The sequence below is a fragment of the Condylura cristata genome, unplaced genomic scaffold (assembly GCF_000260355.1).
Source record: "Condylura cristata isolate star-nosed mole 26May11 unplaced genomic scaffold, ConCri1.0 scaffold00017, whole genome shotgun sequence".
NCBI classification, from domain to species: Eukaryota; Metazoa; Chordata; class Mammalia; order Eulipotyphla; family Talpidae; genus Condylura; species Condylura cristata.
This window is the reverse complement of record NW_004567118.1, coordinates 36,723,665-36,747,989: the sequence shown is the minus strand read 5'-3', so window position 1 is coordinate 36,747,989 and position 24,325 is coordinate 36,723,665. Positions and strand designations below refer to the sequence as shown.

Genomic DNA, 24,325 nt, shown 5'->3' with positions numbered 1-24,325 from the left:
CTCAGCTCCCCCGTCCTGACCCAGACTCCTTGGGCTTCCCTCCCCACCCCCCAGGTTGAGAGTCTCCTTCGTCATCTCTGTACCCCCTGCCTCCAACCAGCATCAAGAGGGGAGCACTAACCCTATCAAACCAACACATTCTCCTCTTCCCCTCAAGCCCTACAGCAAACACATCGGCAGCCCAGGGACCGCTTCCTCCTGAATACTGCAGGTGCCGTCATACGGAATTGGAATTCTGCGTGTGTGGATATATTTTCCACAAAAATGGCACCAACTGCACAACAGCACAAGCTGTCAATGCCTTTGGTTCCTGAGAACCCAAACACTTTGCCTGCAGCAAATGTCAGTGAAATCCAGGCCAACCTGACTTGGGTGAGGGTGGAGTAGAGCCCTATAGTGATGGGAGGAGTCAGTCACCCTTGGGGTTTTGTTTTATTTGTCTTTATTCGTCCTTTGCTCCCCTTCACATTAACATTGCACCCTGTACCATGGATGTTCAGGGTGCAGGGTTCAGGAAGGTGGAGAACATTCACCAAACACAGCTCGTGTATGTTGACATTTGGTTCTTTCGGAAAGTGTTTCTCAAGCCACGTTCCCTGGAACATGGAGGAACTTGCTTGCTGTGTGAGTTTAGGAATTCCTGGACACAAGCCTACCCTTCCTACCCATATATGAGGGTCATCAGCACTAATCCAAGGCTCTGAGGCCTCCAGGAGCAGAACAGTCATTTTCACGTTCCCAGACATCTCTGCGCACAGGCAGAGAAAATGGCAGGCAGCAGCTGAGCGGGCTACCTTGGGGTTGAAGGCGCAGCTGAACAAAGCCCCCAGGTCCCTCGCCAGCGTCTCTGACTTCCCCGTCTCTGTTGCAAAGAGGATTGTGGCTCTGGCTCTGGATGCCATGGACTTGCGCATCAGGATTGAGGCAAAGAGCACGGCTCTGTAGGGACAGACAGACAGACACTGTGAGCTGAGGCTCTTCCAGAGGAAAATGGTGGCCGGGGAGAATGGACGGGGACAGCGTTTAAAATAAGGCAGGTTGAGGGATGAGTGACCCCTGCGTCTCAACAGTGACTATCGGCTCGTCTCCCCCCTTCCCCACTCAACCCCCACTCAGCTGATTGGGGAAATGCAGGGGAGAGAGCCCTGGGCCCATGGCAAAGGGGGTCCTCCCGCTGGTGGGAGTCAGACTCCACAGAGGACATCTTTCTCTTTGTTCCCTGCACTTCCAGTCCTTGAAGGGAGGCCGCAGGTCAGGTGGCAACACCGGCCACTCCCACTTACTTAACCAAGACTTTGAGCTGAATCTCTCTTTTCTGGGGTCTCCGTTTCTCGTCCTTCCACACATGGGTTTTCCAGGCATCCACCTTGAGAAAAGAAGGCAGATGTGAGGCAAGGTGGGGCCTGGCTCGGCTTGGCTGGGCAGAAGCAAGAGGCCATTTGTGTCCCCAGTTGGGGAATGTCCCCACTCCCGCCTCACAGAAGCCTCTGGGGGACCTTTGTGAGGGGGTGCGGTGGGGAGCAGTGTCTGTCTCCCCAGATTTACAGCTCCCGAATTGAGAGTCTGTACCTACAAGTGGTTGGTTACATTCTCATTAATGTCCCCCTGGAGCAAAGAGCTCCCCTTCTCTCTCGTTTTAGGTAGCTTACCACAAGGAAGACTATATAATATATAGTCAGATCTCAGATAGCTTTGGCAGTAAAAAGAACTATGACAACAGACACTAACCGATCAGGGATGACACCTTTAGAACAAGAAGACTTACCCCAAACCAAACCAAAATCCTTTCTGGTAAAATAAAAAAAAAAAAAAAAAAAAAAAGGAAGAACTTTTTTCAATAGGTCATGGTTACTAAGTACATTTTGTGTTGGTCACCAGCTCAGCCATTACATATATTCATCTCAAGGGAACCTCACAGCTCTTATCCTGTCATGGACTTAATGCCCATCCTTTTAGGGTTGGATGATAAATCAGGGCTCAGAGTATGAAATGCCCCACCCAAGAGCACACAGCAAAGATGTGACAGAATCACCCCCAGGTCTGTCCCTGTCATTGTTTACGGCCTTCTGGAAAGTTAAGCACAAAGGTGGTCACTCTCACAGCCTAAACCCATCAGGGAACTGGGTCATGCAAAGAAGAGGCACTTCCTTTAGTCCCACTCTCTGTGGAAATGGACAAAAGCTTGCTCAGCATCTGAATGAAATTTTAAAAGTGTACAGCGACCCTGACCCTCCCCCACATGTCCTGTAGGGGAGCGCGTGCACGGGGCACCCGCCAGCACATCACATGCACGCAAACCACCCCAACATGAGCACGCGTACTTCTCTCCCGTCCCGAGCCCCCAAGACAGAGAGGAGAGGAAGGCCCCTCATTCACCTGGTAGTAATAGAAAGGGGACAGGACGTAGTTAATCATTTCCTGGTGGAACACAGGGGTGATGCTCCCAGAGATCGGGGGGACCAGCCACACCCAGTCAGCCGGACAGCCTCCTCGGGTCCGATACTCGTTCTGCATGTACTTCATGAAGGACTCTGCAGCTGAGTGATGGTCCATGATGGTCACGTTTTGTTTCTAAATAAGAAGGCGTGTTTGACATAAGGGGTGAGGAAGAGGGTGGCCCGTGGCCTGCACGGTTCCCGGACGGACTGTGGGAAGGCTTGGCAATCTACAAGGTGGGAGACCTACTCCTCCTGGCTGCCTTCTCACTGACAACACCCACGTGAAAGGCACTTTCAGAGCCTCCGAAGGCGAGGCAGCCAAGGAGTCACTGCAGTCACGGCCAACCCACTGTCCCCCGGTGGCCTCCCCTTGGCTCTCTGGCCAGGACTAGAAGCCTCCCTGAACTCCCAACAAATGGCTTTCTGGAAGTTGATAAACTAAAGCTCAGTGCCTTTGGCCACTTGTTGAGAGCTCCAGGAGCCTTCTCCAAGGTTGTGGCTTTGTCTGCCAAGAAGGAACTAGACACCTATGAAGAGAACTGATGCCTCAGGGAAACCACAATTCACAGAAAAAAGGTCACCACCATGTTCCCTGTCCTAAAACTAGAAGCCAGCAGGTCTGAGTGTTCCTGCAATGACTCAGCAATGGAACTCACACCCCTCAATGTCTGGGTGACTCCTTAGGTCAAGCGACACCTGTTTCATATGGTCTCTTACTATGTGACCTGAGCTATCACACCCCCGAGCCTTATTTTCCTCATCTGTAAAATGGGATAACAAGCCCTACATCCTGGGGTTGATGAAAGACTGCAATGAGTTCATACAGGAAAACCAGGCCATGCTCATTCAGTCTGCTGCTATTACCACTTCTATCTGCCAGGCACTGAGGCTGGCACAGGTACCATAAAAGTGAAATAAATGGGCCCTCCCTGGTGGCGCAGCGGGTTAAAGCCTAGCACTGAGAATCTAAAGCTGCTTCCGCATGAGTTCGATTCCCACCTGTCCTGGAGGTGACCACATGGCGCGGCAGACCTCTCCTGACCCGCCCGCTGCTCCCCTCAGCAGTGTACTTTGTCGATCTGCCTGTTCTGTTCCCCACTCTGTCTCTGGTGAAGCCTCTCACCGCCCCTGAGCCTCTGGCCTGCACCCCAGTTCTGTATGCACAAATAAATAAATCTTTAAAAAAAAAAGTGAAATAAATGGCCTCTCCTTTCCATACAATGATGTTGTCACTCAGGGCGTCAGAGGAAAGCTAGCAAGGTTCACATGAGAGGAACATGGAGTGAGGGCAGAGGACGGGGCTTAGCAGAGGCAGAGGCCTGGAGAAAAGATGGGACTGGCAGAAGTGGCTTTTGAGCAGATGTGACTTGAGAAACAAGTCCAAGCTAGGTAAGGATGGGCACCCCAAAGAAGTCACAGCATGAGTCAGGGCTGGAAGCACATAAGAACCACTGGTGGAGGCCCAGAAGGCCTGTCACACCTTCTCAAATTTCATGGATACACACACAGCCACTCCCGGACGGACGCCAGCTAGTTCTAGGCTCAGGAGCTGAGGGTAAGGTGATAAAGACAGTAACCACAATAGGCAACAGGGAAGCTTCCTGAGTGCTCATGTGGGCAGGCGGCACAGGGAAACATTTGCCTACAAATTCATTTCATTCTTATAACAACCTTGCGAGGGAGGTAATATCGTTATCCTGTTTTACAGATAAGGGAAGAAGGCCAAATCTTTTGAAGTTTATCCTGAAGGAAGATGACAAGGAAGTGCTGGAGACTCGCGCAAAGGAGGGGCAGGGTGGGTGGTGAGGATTAGCAGCTTCTGGAAACACCCACATCCTGCATGGGTGTGGGGGGGGTTGCACATAGCCCCCGAGAGTCAGGAGGGGTAGTACAGGGCCACCGAACACTTCCCTGTCTCATCTTTGAACCTCACCAAGCAGAGAGTGACCTGCCAATGGGGTGACTGGCCCGGGGAACAGTATGTGAATGTATTACAGGGTGAGTGTTTAATGTCCAGTCTCCACTCCACAAGGAAAAGGACCGTGTCTCTTCTTCCCTCTCAGACCTTGAACATGTGCATCGAAAATGTGCAGTAAAACTTTGCCAAGGGAATGAGTGACACTGCCCTGCGTCCCACCTCCAGGGCATCTGCCAGCTTAGTGGCGATGTCCCAGTTTCTAAAGCAATGTCTTCACACATCTCAGGTTTCATTCCCAAAGGGAGAGGGAGTGATTATGTGAATAAGAGCAGCAGGTGACTCAGAGAGGGCTCAATCCCACACAGGAACTGCGCTTGTGTGCAAAGGGAAGGGCTTGTCTCTCAGAGACAAGCACCCCATTGGTGTGCTTGGGGGCCCACTGATTCACCCAGTACATTTGGGGGGAGTCTAATATGACCAACAAACTTCTAGACTCAGAGGTACAGCACTGAACAAGAGAGAGGCCACCGCCCCATGGAGCTCACAGGTTGGTGGAAAAACACAACAAAGAAAGAAAAATGTACTATTGAATGTCAGGCGCTAATTACAAAGTATTACAAAGAAAAATAAAAGCAGTTAAAGGAACGAGAGACAGGATGGTGGGGGTGGGGTGAGGGTGCCATTTTACATGGTGTGGTCAGGGATGGGACTCTGAGACAGGGGCAGATTGAGAACTGGGGGAGGGGAGGGGCCATGCAAGGGATGATCTGTGGGAAGAGTGCAAAGAGGGAAAGCACATGCAAAGGCCCTGTGGTGGGAACCATCTTGGTGAGGTTGAAGAGCACCAATCTTGATGGTTTCACTCATAGCAGGAGTATAAAGGTATAAAGGACCAGGGAAGGGGGGTAATAATAATGAACAACTATATACCAGAGACATTTTGTGGGGGTGGAGTGGGGAATGGGATCAAAAACGGTGGGGGGAAAGAAGTGCACTGGACTATGGTGATGGCACACGGGCGATTTGGTGATGGGAAGCCCAAAGGGATTACAACTGAGATGGAAAAAAGGCACAAAATGATGTAAACATAAATTATTATATTAGTAAAAAAAAAAAAAAAAGCAGCAATCTTGGGAGGCAAGGAGTAGCCTCTCGCTTAAAGCATTCAAGTTGACCTAAAGTGGGTGAGGGCTTATGTATCGCTGTCTCAGTAACACCCAGCACTGTGACTGGGTGTTCAACACCTATTTCACCTATTTGGTACATGACTAAATGGACAAGGTGTGAGGGGAAAATCAAACATGAGGTGCATGGTTGCACCAGATGACCTAACCGGAAAGCCTGCAGACTCACAAAACAACAGACACACCTGGAAACTGTGCAGCACGGCAACGTTGATCTCGATGACGGCCCTGTCTTTCCAGAGTGAGGCCAACTTGTGTGTTTCCAGGCCCATCCTCCTGCCCACTTCCTGCAGAAGCAGAGAAATGGGGTAAGGTGGACTTTGGGATCCCCATCCCTCCAGCCAGCTCAGCTGAATGGTCCCCATTACCTCCAGGATATTGTAGCGCTGAACATCACAGAAGTCCCGGACCCCGATCTCTGTGCCCATGTACCAGCCATTGAAGGGGCACGCCGGGAACTCAAGGCCACCCACTTCCAGCAGCATGTTGGCCACTGCAGGCAGGGCATACCACTTCAGCTCCAGCTCCTGGAACCACTCGTACCTGGTGGGGGGAGAGGGTTGGCTGCAATGAGAGCCTTCACTTTTGCCTTCCCTCCAAAAGCTTCAGAGCGAGTCAACAAAGAAAGCTTCTAACCAAGGCTTGATCGCTAAGGCCATCCCATCTGGAGAGGTGACTCGGGTGTGTTCATTTATTATGCATTCATTCCCTCATTTATTCATGGAAACATTTATTAAGCACCATGTCCTGTGAGAGACCCTGGGCTAGAGAGTCCAACACAGCCGTGAAGTACTCTACTGCCTCCCTGGTATTGTCATAGCCCCGTAAGTCTGGGGCCCGAGATGCAATGCAGAGTTGCTGTACCAGGTCACCAGGCCGGCCTTGAGGCCAGCCCTGCTGGGCATCATTTGATACCAACTGGACACTGGAGGAGGTGGTCCTGGCAGGCGCTGAGGATTGGATCTCACTTAAGAAAGGAGGGGGATCATGTTTATTGCTGCTTTATAATAGAAAAGACACAGAATCAACCCAAATGCCCAAAGTAGATGACTGGATTAAAAAGATGACAATGGAATATTACTCAGCAATCAAAAAAGATAAACACGTGCCTTCTGCAGCAACATGGATGGAGCTGGAAGGGATCAAGCTTAGTGAAATAAGCCAGAAAGAAAGAGAAAAATACCGGATGGTTTCACTCATAGCAGGAGCATAAAGGACCAGGGAGAGAAAATAATAATGATGATGATGATGATGATGATGAACAACTATATACCAGAGACATTTTATGGGGTGGAGTGGGGAATGGGATCAAAAACAGTGGGGGAGGGAAATGCACTCGACTATGGTGATGGCATACGGGTGATTTGGTGATGGGAATCCCACGGGGATTACAACTGAGATGGAAAAAGGCACAACATGATGTAAAAATACACTATTATATTATTTTAAAAATAATAAAAAAAGAAAAAAGAAAGAAAAGAGGGGTCATGTATGTTAACACACACTCCGGCACCCTCAGCCTACTTACTTAGGGTGCTCCATGGCCACCTCAAGCACCAGGTCAGGTGGGATTTCGAAGAGCTCAGGGTCTTGGCCATTGGCCTGCAGGACCAGTGGCACCACATCGAAGCGCCCGTATTTGGGCTTCCAGCCGAGGTCAATGCACAGCTGAGGGTAGGAGAGGCCCAGTGAGTTCACAGACCCAGGCACCTTAGCCCCTCTGGGCTCCACTCTGTCACCACATAGGGTGGATCCGGTACCTGGGTGAACTCCAAGCTGGCAGGGTCCCCTCTGATGGTGCCATCGGGCATGTGGTAGCCAGCGTACCGGATGAGTTGAGCATTCCAGACCCGGAAGTCATGCTTCCCATCACTCCGCTGGGGGAACACCGTGATGGCCGACCTGCCCCAATTCAAGGACAGTGCTGCTTACCACCTGCTCCTGTGGAAGCTCCCAGCCAGCCCCTCTGGGGCTCCCCCATTCAGCTCCTGCAGCACCCCAACATGCTAAGCTCTCACTGACCTTTGTATATAGCCTGCTGCCCTTAGTGACATACACGCCCCCTTCTTCATTTCCCTCAGCTCCTTCCTGTCCTCTAGGACCAGCACAGGTCCGTTAGGACCTCCCCTCCACGAGGGCCTCCCCACCTCTCAGGCAGGGTTAGCAAACCCTCCATAGCACGTCCCCTTGCTCATACCGCTCTCCTGGCAGCCAAGTTAGTTGGATACTTGACTAGTTCGTGACATGGGTTCAAGTAGGCTAGAAGCATCTTTGCGTCTTATTCGCCTCTGCATCCCTCCACCCCACTCCCATGCCTGTATTGGGTCCCCATGAATGTCTGTGAACAAGAAAAATGAATGAATAATTGAATGAGCCGTTCAGTCCTACCAGCTGTGACCCCCAGGGCTGGGGGCGGGAGAAAGTGAAGCAAGGTGAGAAGTGATTCTCTTATCTCTAAGACAAACACCATGCTGGGGTCATCTGCTGGAAAACCAGTCTCTTGCCCCTCAAGGAAACTTACTTTAGGGGTCCTAACTTCTTACCGAAGTTACTTCTTAAGCTTACCACCACCCCCTACAGATGGTTTCAACTAGAAGGAACCCAAGGAGCCGGACTAGTCAGGGCTCGCGACTAGGGTTCTCCAAAGAAGCCTGAGTCTTTCTCCTTTCTTTTCTCCCTGCTTTTTCCTGGATGCAGAGATGCCTTCCCAGCTGTCTCTTTTGGCCAAGACTGAGCACAGGGTGGCCCCCACCTCTCCTGTGGTCTCGGAGAGGGGTTGCACCTACCTGATGTTGCCATTGTTGGTGGAATATCGCATGTGTCGACAGATGTGCTCGAACATTTCCTTGGCAGTGGAACAGTTCCGGGCATCGAAGACCTGCACAGACACAGGTCAAGGATTGATCTGAAGCTAGAGTCACAGGGGACAGAGGGAGCAGCCCAAATCCCCTTCCCCAAAGCCCCGGGTAGAGGAGAGCAACCTCCTTGCTGCATAGACCTGGACCATCTCGCTCTTCCTGTGCTCTCCCAGAGGAGATCCTAGCAAAATCAAAAGCCTATGAAAACCGAATTTTTTTCTTTTCTTAAGATTTATTTATTCATACAGAATTGGGGCTACAGACCAGAGGTGCAGGGGTGGTGAGAGGATTCACCAGAGACAGAGCAGGAAACAGAACAGGCAGAGTGACGGTGTACAGGGAGCAGCAGGGGGGCCAGGAGAGGTCTGCCACGCCATATGGGTCACCCCCCAGGCTGGGGATCAAACTCGTACCGAAGCAGCTGCCACTAGCTTGCAGGGCTGCATCCTAACCTGTTGCGCCACCAGGGAGGGCCTAAGAAAACCTGATTTTCAAGGACCGTAAATCAAGATTCCCATAGCCCCAGTCTCGCTCCTGTACAAGCACCTTTCACACAGGGCTTCTAGCATTCTATTCTGATTAGAGTTGGTTCCCCTGGCCTGTATCTCATGGATTTGTCTGGGCAAGGACTTTCGCTACTATCCAACAAAAAGTAACATCCCAATGTAAAGATGACCTAAGCCTCTCAGGCAAAGAAATTACATTCAAAGAGCTAAGAGTTTAAATAAGTGAGTGTGAAAAAGAAAATGACAGGCCCCAAATGGAGGCATCTGTGCTAAGCCTACCAAATACCTAAACGAACTGCATTTCTGCCTCCCCACGAATGTCATGTTAACTGATCGGGATGGAATTTTCTAGGTAGAACATATGAAGTCATTTTTTCCATTCCCCAAACGATGAGATAATCTGCCACAAGATCCTTGTTATCCATTCTGTACATGTGGGTTATCTCAACCTGAAACATCCCCTCTTCTTTCATCTTTTCCGCTTGCCCTCTACAAGAACCTTTCATTCTTTGGCCCACCTTTCTAATTGCTAGGGAAGGAGCTGCCTGTTTCATGAATCATTTATCAAAGCCAATGAGATCTTGAGATCTTCAAAATTCACTCAGTTGCCCTCTTGTTATTTAACATGAGGGAACTAACTTCCCTGCAACACCAGGGTCTCAGTGACAATAACAAGAAGATTGTTTTTGATTTAATGTTGCTGTTTAGTCTCCCAAATCTGACATGAGAAAGGTCAGCAAGAAATCCTGGCACTGAAATCAGGTTCAGTTCTGAAGCCCCACTTTGTGTTCAGGAATGTGAAGAGAGAGCCTAGGGGTCCGGCTTCAGGCGGGGGCCCCCGGACACAATTCTGCTGGCTTGGGGGGCCACCTGCCTCTGGGCTGCCACCTCTAGCTTCCACCAGGGTCCGAGGAAGCCCACCTGTAAGTTGGACCACTGGATCCTGCCGATGCAGCGGGGGGCGTTACGCCAGGCCTGCTTGGTGGCGTAGATGAGCTCATCTCCCGTCAGCTGGTAGGTTCCTGTTGTTTCTATCTCCTTTGTTACCGCTTCCACCCTGGCCAGATGTTCCTCTATTTTTGCCCTGGTGGACAGGAAGACATCAGGAAGATCAACAATGAGAAGGTCTTAACTGGGGGTTGATTCAATCCCCAGAAGCAGGAACTGAAATAGGACACCAGGCGGGCATGAGGTCTCCACAGAGACTCTCTCCTCCAGGGCCAGTTTCACTGGTGTGTGACCAGGTTACGGCAGGGCTTAACACTCTGCCATGACTGTCTCGAATTGCCCACTCGTTTCTGGACAGTCTGCCCCTCACCTTTACATAGCCTGAAAGAGGTGACATGACTGGCTCTGAGCTCTGTGTTCCCAGCGGCTTTTTCTGTGCTCAGAGTCATCTCAGTTTGGTGGGCACACACAAGGGGCATGGAAACCCCTCGGTACTTCCTTACCCCAGAGGAGCCTCCTGGCCAGGGGCACCTGTCCACCTCCCTACAGGAAACAAATGAGCCCATCCCTCCCACGGCAATGTATGTGCCACTATGAGCCAGATGCTGGACACAGCCAGTCTCAGTCGAGGCCTCACTGAGTCTGTGACCAGGTTATAGTCCAGGTACTGAAGCTTTAGGTACCTGGAGGCCCAGGAGGTTAAGTTTCAAGCTTGGGATATGATGTCATGAACAGCGAGGTCCAGACTCTCAGACTTGGGCCACCCTGGTGCCAGAGTTAGGTTCTCTGCCGTCCACCTGACCCTACAGGGGAATTCAAACCTGGAGATGTCCAGGGCCTGCCCACAATTCCCTAGTCAGGCCTGGACAGGGACAGCTTCTCATGCCTCATCCTGCAGGGCCCCGGGGCCTGCTCGGAGGAGCCCTACATATCAGGGTCTGACATGGGATTTCTGCCGGGCTCCACCAGCCAGCCATATGGTGTCGCTAAGTCATCTTCTCCCCTCCCCTCTCAGACTTCAAAAATATCTCACAGTGAAGGATTCAGAAAAGCTTTGAAACACATACACATGTAGCCACTCAAGCACACACAAAGGCGCACGCACACACACACACACACACACACGCTCAGCAACCTTGAGATTTCCAATCAGCACCAAAGACATTTGAAATGGCAACAAACAAAACTATTTAAGGAATGAACTGATTAAGGAGAGTGGACAACTCCAAACAAATGGCCTTTCTGTGGGTGAAGAGTGCCTCCAACTTTTCCTAGATTAAAGAAAAAAGGCACAAAGACAAAACACTTGGCACTATCTTCAAGGACACTCTTGGCACAAGGATTTGCTGCATGATGGTTGCTGTCCGCCCTCCCCAGTCCTCCTTCCCTAACAAAGCTTGTAGCCATACCTCCAACACCCCTCATCCAACGTGCAAACAGCTGCCATCACCAAAACACCCACGCCTCACACACACACTTGGTCCTAACACGTGTCTATTATAAGAAAGGAGTATTTTTTACATCTTCACCCAGTTCCTGTAAAGTTTTACATTTTACCACTCTTTTCTGTTAGTCACATTTCTGAGGCTCTAAAAATGCTAAAATGCCTATTAGTTCTGAAAAAAGAGAACTTGGCATCAGCAAGCTAGATCTGAACTTAACATTCGGCAATTTACAATTTCTAACTATAGATCCTTCATTCAGAAGACAATGGAACCCACCTGGCTTTCATGACTTTGGCCACTAGTAGAACTGTGGGGGTGAATTGCCACTTGCTTTTCTCAAGCCTCACCTCTCAGGGAGCCGCAGGTATGAGACTATATCCCAGGTATTGTGACCGCAAGAACAGAACGTCCCTCTAAAAGAAGCCACTGGGCTTGAACAGGCCACAAAGAGCCGCTCTATAGCCTTCAGGGCTAACATCTGTCCAACTGCGTTCCAAATACCAGCAGGATCTTCCAGGTCCAGAATGGAATGTGGGGCTTGAATGTGGACTTAAAAGCTAGTGCTCTCTGTCCATCTGCCTTCAATACCAAGAGATGGGACTCCAGACGGTCTGCACTGACCAAGTTGCACTGCTGCAAGAGACATCTGCTCTGGCAGGTCCCCTTGTTACTATTCCTTGTTGCTAATATGTCGAATCCAGTGTCATTAAGTTACAGGTCAAAAACAAGCTTAAAACAAGCCCTGAGAGCTGACTACAGAACTGAAGCATCAAAGGCAGAAGAGGGTGGGGAGGAGTGAGAGCAGAGGGAAGGGAGCGTGGCGGACTATGGTGCAATGCAGGGAGACGCAGGGTCATTTGGTGGTCAGCTACGGCGGTGATACCTGAGGGGGCATCTAAATAAATACATTAAAGAGGAAGGTGGGGAGGATGATGACACTAATCTCACAGAGCTGTGACGAGCAGTATGTTCAAGGCACTCACGCAGGACCCGACATGTACTTAGCATCAGCAAATGTGAGCATTGAGAGTGGCCCGCTGAAGCCCATCAAGAAAAAGAAAAATACCAGATGGTTTCGCTCATTGCAGGAGCGTAAGGGATCGGGGTGGGGGTGGGGGAAGCGACTGTAATAAAGAAAAAAATGGAAGACCACAAACAACTATATAGCAGAAACATTTTACGGGGGGTGGGGAGGGGAATAGGATCAGAAAATGGTGGGTGGGGGGACGGTGTATGGGACTACGGTGATGGCACATGGGTGAAATGGTGGTGGGAAGTCCACAGGGATCACCACAAGATGGAAAAATGAACAAAATGAAGAATGCTATAAAAATGAATGAATGAATGAATACGAAAGTTCTGGGACCTCAAAAGATTCATTAGTCAACAACAGAGCTGAAAGTCCAAGGGTGCTAAGCCTCCCAGTCACAGAGCACTTCTGCAGAGGCTCTAGTACCAACAGCAAGCACAGGAGAAGACTCCCCAAGCCCCCACAGGGGTCTCAATCATGCATTTAAGATGTCTGCCACCTCCCCCCTTCCCAAGATTCTGACACTCAAGCCCAGAGAACTCAGGCATGAGTGTCCATAGTACAGGATCTGGCGTCACAGGAGTCACTATTTCTGCCACAGTGCCCCAGCTGCACGGCTGTGGCTCACTCCAGGCAGGGAAGGGTCCCATGCCGCTGCAAAACAAAAGCCACACTCCCCACCAGCCCACAAGTCAGCAATCCAAGCCCTTGGCCCATCTGTCTTACAATCCCTTGGTGAATTTTTATTATTTTAAAGTCTGAAAGGGACCTAAGTTCATAGCCATTTATTTATGAAGCCTGGGCATATAGACCCCCACAGAGTTCAGAGCAAAGAGCACAGGCCAGTAGTTTCCAAGTCGGGCAGACTGCATCCCAGCTAGGGCTGGGCAACCCCAGGAATGTCACTGTGCTTCCTCATTCATACCTGTAGGGGGAGGGGCTCTGGTAGGTGGTCTCAAAGGTCTTCTCTATCTCAAACATTTCATAATCAGAGGGTTCACATTAATTATAATCAAGGTCACCATGTACCTGTTCTAAACTTACGTACTCTTCATGACAATCTTATGAGTCAGGGTCTATTTTTACTCCCATTTTACAGACTAGGAAGTTGAAGCACAGAGAGGGTAATGGATTTTCCGAGGACAATCTGAGTTACATTCCCAAATCCCACTTTAGCCTCTATTTTATACCTGTTGGTTTCATGAGAAGCTACTCTGGAGTTTTTCCCCTCAAAAATTATATTTTATCCCGAGATCCTCTAGGATTCTGGGAAGAAAAGGGATCTGGGGAACATGAGCAGAGGGGGGGAAACTCAGGAGAAGGGAGGAAGAAACACCCCTACAGGAAGTGAGCCTTACTCTTTGAAGGAGCCGTAATACTGGTTGACAAATTCAATAGCTTGAGGTAGAAGTTCGTCTGGGGAGGTAGGCTTGTCCCTGGGTCTGTTGACCAAGCTTTGGGGGTTCATGATGGCTCCCAAGCAAGTCTTAGACTTGCAAGCGAGATCCTGGAAAGAGAGAGGAAGATGGAGAGGTAGGCTGGTTGGTCTCTTGGCGCGGGAGTGAGGGCCTCCTCTAGGCCAGCTTTCACGGCCACCTCCTTCTGCTCTGCCCCAGCTCCCGGCCATACCTCCCCACCCCTGTAGCTCCTCTCCCTTGGGATCCACTGGCTTTCTCCCCATCCAGTTCCCCTCTCCTCTACTGACTGGACTCAGAAGGAAGAGAGCAAGGGCTTCTTCCTCCACCCTAGGGTTCAGTCTCTGGTTTTGCTCCCTAGCCCTAAACTCAGAGCTAAATCAAAGCTTGATCCTTGGGAACCTCTCAACCACCTTCTCATTTAAAGAGATGGGTGGCCCTAGGGGGTATACTATCTGGTTTTCAGCTATCGTGAATTGAAATGAGAGGATGAAAATCCCAAAGGCAGAGGAAAGCATAGAAAAAATACTGGGAGTACACCCAAATGTTAAATGTGGTGATTTCGCGAGGTGTGGAAAATCATTCTATTTTCAGGGTCTTGAATTTTTTCAATTCTTTCCCACTTTATAATCATGAAATGTCTGCTAAAGTTAGATTAAGAAACCTAGAAGATAAGGAGTCTTAAAGGACAACTACTCCAAGTACTCACTGGATGCTTGAACCCCTCCGGTCTAGCACTTTTGTGCTTCAAGGGACAGGGAGATCACTACCTCCAATCTAGTTGAGTTTTGGGCAGTTCTGTTAGGAAAGTCTCCTGATACTATGCTGCAATACTTCTTAGAAAGAAATGATCTGTGCCCCTCCCTGGTATACAACGGTTAAAGCACAGTGCTATGGAGTTGTCCACAGCCACTGCAGCATGGGTCCAATCCCCAGCCAGGGAGGTGACCCACATGGCGCAGCAGACCTCTGCTGTCCCTCTCGCTGCTCCCCTCAGCAGTGTATGTCAGTAGATCTGCCTGTTCTGCTCCCCTCTCTTTCTCTGGTTGGCGCTCTCATCTCCTGCACCTCTAGCCTGTACCCCAGTTTTTGCATGAATAAATAAATAATTTTTTTAAAAAAGAACTGATTTGTTCCAGCACATTTTCTGGTTTATCCAGTAGCTCTTGGGGTTGGGGTTTGCTCAACAGAGAGTTGGCACCCTCTCCTTCCTATCATAATTTGTGAGAAACATGGTACACCCAGTAAATACCCTTTGCCAAGCAGATGGCTATCTGGTCTGCCCAGGGCGGGGTGGGGGGAGGACAATCTTTATGACCCACTAAAGGCCCAAATGGTTTCTCTGGCTTGGGACAAAAATAGTTCTCCATGATGGCCCAGACTTCTCACCCCTTTGGCTTTGTGGTAAAGTGTATCTTGGAAACTGGTCCCATTGCCCCAATTTTTGATCTTCACATGGTGTTGGCAGGATGATGGGGGCATCTTTGGTTTGTCCAGGGGTTCTGGAGACTTCTAAGAGGAAGGAAAACCACAGATTTTCAAATGCCTCCAATCCCAGGAACCCACAGGTCTCTCCTAGGTCCCTAGGCCCTCCTGCTTTGACCTGGGCAGGGTAGGGAGTTCTGGGTGGGTATATAGGTCAGGGTGTTCATCCATGTCCCTCCCTCCTTCCTGAAAGTTTGGTCACCTGGGCCAGTGCCTGCTGAGAGTTCCAGGTGCCTGGGACACTGGCCAGGCTTCCCTTCTCACCCAGAGCCTTGCCAAATGCTTTCTCACAGAAATTGCAACCGGAGAGCCTAAAGTTAGTCACCAGGGAGACTACTGTCACCATCAGTACTGCCTTCCACAGAGGATTGCAGAATACGGTAATTGCCTTCCCTCCCCCTCACCCAATTCTCTGCCCACCTCTCCGAAACACTTTGGTCCAAAGCACTCAGGGAAGATGGAGCCCAGAGGATGGGGCGGGAGCAGAGCCTGAAGCCTCAGCTGCTGAGTCTGGGGTTACTCTGGAGTGCTCTACTCCTGGCTCCTGGCTCCAGCCCACACAGGCACGTCATCCAGGAGCTGATACACCTTGGGCACCAGCCCTGACCACTATGGATCATCCTGCTCCCCCAAAGTTCTTCCTCACCGCCACCTGTGCCCCCAGTCTCCACTCACTGCCCAGACCCCAGCTGCCACCTCTCTGGGCAATGGTGGAAGGGGCTTCCCACACCAAGTGACTCACTGACCTTTGCAATCTGTGTGAGGGGGCGGGGAGGCTCATCGTCATGCTTGCTGGAGCTGTGACACTTGGGGTCATCCTGTGTCACTGGACTGTGAAAGGAAACAGCTATCATGAGTTGGAGTATCTGAGGACAGAGCGGGATCTTGGAGTCCCCGCCGCCAAACCCTCGTTTGATGGATGGGGGGGTCTCAGGGTAGAGGTGGGGTGATTTCTTGTTTCCAGTTAAGGGGGGTGTGTGCATGTGATGGGAGGCAGCTGGTCAGATACGCTCTCCATTTCACCACCACCACCCCCAACCCCACCTCTCCCCCTCTCAAAGCCAACAAGACGCTGGGGAGCTGAGACAAAGCTAGTAGCCAAAGATGACCCACAGAAACTCTGGAAACAGCCCCTCACCGCCCCCCGCCCCCCAGAGTAGAATATGAGCATGGCACAGGGCTGTGGGCGGAGCCTGGCTCTTTCGACTCTGCTCTACCCACCACCCACGCACTTTTAGGGAACTTAAGCTTTTTTGTTTAAAGCACTTGATTTATCTTGGTGTATTTACTCATTCTAAGATGCTTTACTATGGAAAGTGCTAAATATACAGAAACAGTGGACCAGTGTAATGAGCCCCAGTGGGCCCTGCACCCAAGTTCAACCTCAATTCAACAATATCAATCCATTGTCAAAACTGTTTCAACTCTTCTCTCCCAGCCCCCATTTTATTTATTTATTTTAAACATTTATCTTATTTATTTATGCACACAAGAACTGGGATCTAGGCCAGATGTGCGGGGAGTGAGAAGATTTACCAGGGACAGAGTAGTAGCAGAACAGGCAGATCTACTGAAATACACTACTGAGAGGAGCAGGAGAGGTCTGCTGCGCCATGTGGGTCACCTCCCTGGCCGGGGATCGAACCCGTGCTGCGGTGGCTGCGGATAGGTTCATAGTGCTCCCATTGCGCCACCAGGGAGGCCTTCCTGCCACAGTTTAAAGCAAGCGAGACATCCTGTCATCTGGAAATGTCTAAGTATTTCTGGAAAATAAGAACTCTTTAAAAATAATATTAGTTGCATTTATTTTAAAAGGATAGATTTAAGATTGCAGACACGCTTTTCAAGAGGTAAAAGATCTACTAGTCTGAAATCATTCAGAAACTTGTGGTTCTTGTTCGGAGTTTCAGGTTCGCTCTGCTGGCACATGCTTTAAGGAACAGAAGACAGCTGAGCCCTCTCAGCTGCGAATGCTGAACACGCCACACAAACCCTTCTTGGGCATCTGAATTTGTTGTCTTGTGTGGGAGCATGTGAATGTACACCAAGGGAAAAGAGGGCCAGAGGTGCTCTCATTTCTCACTTTATACATGTCTATGATCTTGGGCTTTGTATTGTTGTCATTATTGGAAAAATTATTGAGCATATATCTATAATAGCATTATACAATCAATGACATATATGATATAGTAACATTATGAGATTTTGAATTCTAAAGAGATAATGTCCCATGAAGAGAACAAATATATGCCAGTCACAGCAATATGGATGGAACTGGAAGGTATTATGCTCAGGGAAACAAGCCAGAAGGGAAAGGAAAATATTAGATGGTTTCACTTCTAGGAGGAATGTAGAGAAACCAAATAAGGGACCAGGAAAAAAAATCATTATAGTAAATTGAAAAACAAAATTAACAGCAACTATTAATCAGAGACACTTTGTGGGGGAGGGGGAGGGAGAGGGTGAAAGCAGGGGTGGGGTGGGGCGGGGATATGTTCTTACACAAGGGACTACGGGGATGGTGCACAGGTGCATTGGTGATGGGAACTTGGCGGGGACTGCACCTGAGAGGGGAAAGCACGCATTGTACTAAAAGGAAGAACAATGTGTGTGTGTGTGTGTGTGATATATATTATATATATATATATATATATACATATACATATGTGTGTAATATATATTATACATAGTGTATATATATTATACACACACATATATACACACATACATATAATTAAATTAAATTATAAAAAAAGAGAACATACAGAGATGTATGTATCAGAAAGCAATTTCTCTATCAATCAGGCACCCTCCATGTGACTGACCTTCCTCACCCCTCTGGCCTAGACTGGTGTGTACCATCAAAAACAAAGCCAATATGGCCCTCCCTGGTGGCACAATGGGTTAGGATGCAGCACTGCAAGTGAGCCGCAGCTGCTTCAGTGTGAGTTCGATCCCCACCCAGGAAGTGACCCACATGGTGCGGCAGACCTCTCCTGACTCACCCGCTGCTCCCCTCAGCAGTGTACTTGTTGATCTGCCTTTTCTGCTCCCCACTCTGTCTCTGGTGAATCCTTTCACTGCCCCTGCGCCTCTGGCTTGTACCCCAGCTCTGTATGCATAAATAAATAAATCTTTTTTTTAGACAACTTAAAAAAAAAGAAAAAGCCAATACCAGGTAACGTAGACCCCCAGAACAACAAAGCCACGCCAAGGAGTCATCATGGGGCGCTTAACGGGCCCCTGACTCGGGGCCTCAGGGAAGAGGCTACTTTTCACATCATCCGGCACCCCAACCTCACCCTATTGGTTCTTGCCTCCTCTCACTCTGGCCACAGAACTGGAGAATATAAGCAACTTATGGGTCCGCATGACCATTTACTTTGAGAAACAATGATGTTGTACATTTAACATAGTTATTGCCCCCCAAATACTAAAAAGCCTTCCAGCAATCCACTGCCTAGATGGACCGTGTTAGTTTGACCTTATCACCTCTGGTTGGTATTTTAGGTTGTGTCCAGCTCCTCCGCTATTATAAATAATGCCCCAGGCTGTATACATAGTCAGATGCTGGTTGTGTGTGTACACAGCACAGGAAAACAGCCAGGGGCATGCCAGCGAGTACAAACAGTGATGGGCATTAGATGAGGACACACAGGAGATGAGAGTTTTTCTCTGTACTTTCTGCATTTTCTAACTTCTTACAATGACCATGAATTCCTTTCATAGTTGGGGGGGGCAGGAGGGGATTATCTTGAAAAATGAATACACAAAGCTAAGCACAGTCCCTTTCTTCCATACTGACTGGATTTCACAGTGATGTGCTGGGAGCAAACGTGGCCAGAAACCAGGCAGGCATATTAAGGATCTGGGTTACTTATGGCTAAATTATTACATCTTCTGTCCAAACACTGCTGCAGTTTTGGCTAAACCCACAACTGGGCAGGATCCCGCCTGCTCCCTGACGGGAAGGGAAGGGAGGTCCCTTACCCACAGGCGCCCAGGAGGGCTGGAGTGTGGTGCTTGCTTAGACACAGAACTACCCACAAGCCCTGGGCTGAGGAGGCGCCCCTCGGCGCTGGAGATGTGTCTGTGGTTTATTTGAGGGTCAAGTTGGGGTCCTGCTGATACTCCTGGGGTTCCCTTTTTCCTCATTAGGCCATCTCTGCAAACAAAGCCAAGAGAGGAGGCACGAGATGCAGCTCTGCGAACTGAATCTTACTTGCAACACAAGAACCTCGCTGCCCTCTTAACCATATCTGTCCTAGAGTGTAGTGGATGCAGTGAAACATCTGGAAGCTTCCAAGTGCCGAAACACCCATGCACATGGGGCATCTCTTGGTCGTTGGAGGCTACTGAAGTGCAAACTCTTACCACTCTAAAAGGAGAAAATGCTTTAAGCGAAAGCCTCCCTGGAATCCCACAGAGGGATGTTCCAGCCCTCACCTATTCACGGAAACCGAAGCCAAGTGGCGCCAGGGTCGGAGCGGCGTCCCGCATGGCCACCCGCTTCCCCCCAGCGCGAACTCCGGCCCGGAGCGAGTACCTGGCTCCGCAGGGGCCGCAGGCGGGTTTCGACCGGAGGATCCTGCGAAGCAGCCAACAGAGGCGGGGGCGGGCGGCCTCGCACGCGGCGCTCAGCCCGTCGCGCATGGCCCCCGCCTGGCGCAGCTTTCTGGGCGCCCCGTCCGTGCGGCGCCCGCGCTTTTATCAGCCCCCGCCCCGGGGCGGGGCGAGCCTGGGTGGTGGAGGGCTCCCGGCTTTTACTTTAAGCGTGCGGCGCCGGGCGCCCGCCAGACCCCGCCTCAGCCTTCCAAGTTGTCCTGTAACCTACGTAGCTCTCTGCTGCACCCTCGTTTATAAAACTCTTTAACTTCCCGAGCGTGGCTCTTGGTGCTTCGTGTATTCCTCCCCAAATGTGGGAGCAGAGCATCAGAATTCTCTGTTCCCTTGACTGCCAGAACTGGGTCTTTCCCCCCACGCTGTTCTTTTCTTTTTTCTTTTTTTTTTTTTTAAAGATTTATTTATTTGTGCATACAGAACTGGGGTACAGGCCAGAGGCTCAGGGGTGGCGAGAGGCTTCACCAGAGACAGAGTGGGGAGCAGAACAGGCAGATCGACAAAGTACACTGCTGAGGGGAGCAGCGGGCGGGTCAGGAGAGGTCTGCCTCGCCATGTGGTCTCCTCTGGGGCAGGTGGGGATCGAACTCATGCGGAAGCGGCTTTAGCTTCTCAGTGCTGCGCTTTAACCCGCTGAGCCACCAGGGAGGGCCCGCTGTTCTTTTCTTAATCCAACACATAGTAAGCCTTCAAGGAGAGCCCAGATAATGTACAAGTTACCACGAGCTTGGATTCAGGTGAGCTGCTCTCAGCAAACTATTGTTATAATGGACTGGCGTATGTCGGACCAAAAGGGTGGAGCCAACCTAGCAGTTTTGAGCCAGACCGCCTGGTTTGTCTATCATTTACCAACTGTGACATCTTAAACTGAAACTCTCTAAACTTCTGTGTTCTCTGCACTACAGTGGGAGGGTAACAAAAACTTTTGGATTATTGAGAGGGTGAGATGAAATTATTATGTGATCATTCTTCTCTTAATATATGATTTAAGCACTTGTACCAACCTACCTTGGCTTAAAAAGAAGGGTTCACAAAAATAATAATAATAATAAACGCATGCCTTTTGCAGCAACATGGATGGAGCTGGAAAAGATCGTGTTTAGTGAAATAAGCCAGAAAGAAAAGGAAAAATACCGATGGTTTTACTCATAGCAAGACTTTAAAGGACCAGGGGAGAAAATAAAAATAATAATGAACAACTACATACCAGAGACATTTTACGGGGGTGGAGTGGGGAATGGGATCAAAAAAGGTGGGGAGGGAGGGCACTAGACGATGGTGATGGCATACGGGTGATTTGGTGATGGGAAGCCCAAGGGGATTGCAACTGAGCTGGAAAAAGGCACACAATGATGTAAAAATAAACTATTATATTACTTATTTAAAAAAAAAAAGAGGGTTCACCAGTAGGCTTGCCTCAAGTCACCCTACAGTTCAGGGACCCACCTAGAGTCTGAGCTCAGGCCTGAATGACCTCAAAACACAAGCAAGAAATAGCTGCCAGTGCCTTCAAAGGTGAGGGATTCGGGGCTAAAGGTCACAACGTAAGTGGCTGGTTTCAAATGTTCTCCCCTTCAGTCCAGCCCACATCCCACACTGGAAATGTCCTGCTCAAGATTTGACAGCAGCTCCCCACTGCCAAGCTGAGCAAGGCCAGCCGCCCAGACTGTATTCAACCCCTCTGTCCCCTGACCTCAGTTATCCACCCCAGCCCCAGGCAGCAAGTCATGCTTCTGTCTCTTGAGTCTCCCCACCCTGGGAAGTCCTCCCTACTTCTCTTCACCTCCCCACTTGCTCCCCACTTTTCCAAGATCACCAACTCCTGTGAGGCTCTTGGAGAGGACTCTAAACACTACTGACCGGTACCAGCTGTCACAACAACAGCAGGCAGCTACTGCAGATGTCATCTATTGAGCTCTTGCTCGTTACCATGCACGGTGCTAAGTTCTTTTCACATATGAAAACTCATTTAACACTTACCACAACTCCGAAAATTAGGCATTACTAACCCCTTCTTACAGATACGGACAGCCTCAGTTTTCTTATTGCAGAGATATAGGAAAAATAATAAGGAAACTGAGGCTCGATTTTGCTATCATAAGCCTCTAATTAGGCTCCTCGATGGCCCAAGATCTCAGGGGCAAAGTGGTAATGTTACCTGCTTATCCCCAAATCCATGCTCTTATATAAACATGCCCATGGTTAAATATGCTTTTCTGCCACCTGACAGGTACAAAGTTGCTACCACCGCTAGGGGGTGCCCTTCCCACAGTAGTCCTTGGAAAAAGCTCCTCTGGGGCTGTGGGTCTGTGATGCAGGCAGTCCCTGGTAGACCAGCCTGTGATTTGATTCATGCTTTGATGTTATTTCAGATGAATTTGTCTGGAGCAAGCCTCTACCACCCTGTGCAAAGCTATGAACTCTTCTGGCATGCTCTAGAAGCCTGGTTGGTTGCCTGACTAACTAACCTCGCTCAGTTCTGCCTCGGACTTCGTCCTACATGCAAGAGTTGGGGGACGTATAGAACCCAAATTGAAGCTCAAATTCCAACTCTAATTGTGTTAAGTTGTGTGACCTGGGAAAATCAGCCCTCTCTGAGAGCTTCTGTTTTCTCATTCTGTAGAGTAAGATAAATTGTGCTTCACAGAGCCGCTGCAGAGATCACATGTTACACAAGTGAAGTCCTGTGTAAACCTGGCATGGGCCAGGAAATTAAAATAAGCCCATTCAGCCAGGGTTTCCCCGCACTCTTTCATGTCCTCCTTAACTGCGATGAGGCGGGTCCTGCTAGTGTTCTCATACTGCTAATAAGGGAAGGGGAGGCTCAGAGACTCACTTACCCTTGTCTCCCAACCAGACAAGGGTCAGCGGGGTAGCACAGAACTGGATGCCATCCATTTGCCTGACCTCCTGGCACTCTTCACCAGGAAGGTATTCCGAATGCCTAACAGGGGGTGGAGACACCGGCCCTGCAGTGCAGAACAGGCCTCGACCAGGAGGTGGCCTAGGCTCCAGTCACGGGGACCTATGCACCCCATCCTCAAGCCAGGTCGATGCTCCTGGAGGACGAGGACAGGGCCACTTCCCTTCCTCTCCACATGGTGTCAGGTGCAAAACACAGATGCTGTATCGAATTCCAAATAGACATCCAAGAAGCAACTGAGAGATGGGACCTCAGATCTCAGAGCCGGAAACAGAGAGAGGAATTCTGAGTCAGGGGGTGCTGACTCAGAGGGAGGAACGGAAGCTGAGAGGAGACAAGCAGCAAGGAAGAGCTTACCTGGAGAGAGTCTGGAAGGATTTCCCCATATTATTGTTGATATCTGCTCCACCAGACAAATCATATTGGTTGGACTTGGCCTTGAACAGAAACTTCCATGGACAGGCCATCTCTGTGACTTTGCAAGTCAGGTGACTTCTCTGGATTTAAACGCAAGGGTTCCTCACTGAGGGTGGGAAGGGGAAAGAGGTTGTGAGGGAAGGTTGAAGACAAGTTTACAGAACTGGACTCAATATGGTTAGTTGAGTAAAGAAACTACATTTGAACTAAAGGCCAGTGAATGATTAACTATGGCCAGGGAAGAACGGATAGGTAAATCGGGGAAAGGAGACAGTTGTATGGTGAAGGAGAGGTTTGGACTTTCAGTGGTTAACTTAATCACGAGTTAATTCTCAATGATGCACGACAGAAGCGTTTATGGTGTTACCATGCAATGTTAATTCAATTTAAAACATGTTTAAAATAGAAACAATGTTAAGTCTTGAACAGCCACTTCATCAATGCTTTGCAATCTGTTCCTACATTTGGGTTGGACTGGGGGACATAGTAGAAACCGAGACACAGGCTTTAATTCCACAAAGGCACATAACAATCTAAAGGAAAAACACTGCACCTGTCACTCAGTGAGGGCAAGGTACCCACCCTGTGGGCCTCCTTAATGGGACCTGTGGGCTACCTGAGCCAGGTAAGCATGGCCAACACTGAGGCAGTGTTGTGGGGAGTCAGGTGGTCACTGAAACATGGGTGACTTTGCCTGACTGGAAAGATCTTTTCCAGCAGCTCTAACTAGCAACTGTCATCTGCTCATCCTTGAGGAAAGTGCTAGAGTTGTAGCTGCCTTTCTTTTTAAGATTTTACAACTGCCAATGCTACCACCTGCTCCTTTCATATTATTCAGGGAGGAAATAATCATTTACAAAAAAGCACACTCAGCTCTCAATATTTGAAACCCTTGCTTTTGAAAAAAAAGAGAGAGATTTAAGGGGAGGCCCACATCTTGTCTGGGGTCTCCCAGCATAGTGCTTTCTGGGGAAGCCCCTATATTGGGAGGCAGTGAGGTGATATCCCCAATGGAGGAATCTAACAGCCCCTTAAACACAGGTTCCAATCCTGCCTCTCCTTATTTACATGACCTGGATCAAGCGATTTTACTGAGATTTGTGTCTTCATTCATAAAATACACTTAGGGATACTCCTC

General features: G+C 49.6%; 1 protein-coding gene across 1 annotated transcript in view; it reads right to left on the bottom strand.

Annotated features, from left to right (window-relative positions):
- Nucleotides 1–23,237, bottom strand: part of NOS2 (nitric oxide synthase 2, inducible) — a 35,777-nt gene extending 12,540 nt beyond the window's left edge. The window contains exons 1-13 of the mRNA XM_004685155.1: nucleotides 23,128–23,237; nucleotides 15,974–16,058; nucleotides 15,132–15,254; nucleotides 13,686–13,834; nucleotides 9,826–9,988; nucleotides 8,327–8,418; nucleotides 7,301–7,442; nucleotides 7,069–7,208; nucleotides 5,909–6,083; nucleotides 5,726–5,827; nucleotides 2,377–2,571; nucleotides 1,284–1,366; nucleotides 795–939 (exon numbers count right to left, since the gene is read on the bottom strand). Coding sequence (XP_004685212.1) covers nucleotides 795–939; nucleotides 1,284–1,366; nucleotides 2,377–2,571; nucleotides 5,726–5,827; nucleotides 5,909–6,083; nucleotides 7,069–7,208; nucleotides 7,301–7,442; nucleotides 8,327–8,418; nucleotides 9,826–9,988; nucleotides 13,686–13,834; nucleotides 15,132–15,254; nucleotides 15,974–16,058; nucleotides 23,128–23,237 — 1,704 coding nt within the window. The remainder of the gene's footprint in view (nucleotides 1–794; nucleotides 940–1,283; nucleotides 1,367–2,376; nucleotides 2,572–5,725; nucleotides 5,828–5,908; nucleotides 6,084–7,068; nucleotides 7,209–7,300; nucleotides 7,443–8,326; nucleotides 8,419–9,825; nucleotides 9,989–13,685; nucleotides 13,835–15,131; nucleotides 15,255–15,973; nucleotides 16,059–23,127) is intronic.
- Between the last annotated feature and the right edge of the window lie 1,088 nt (nucleotides 23,238–24,325).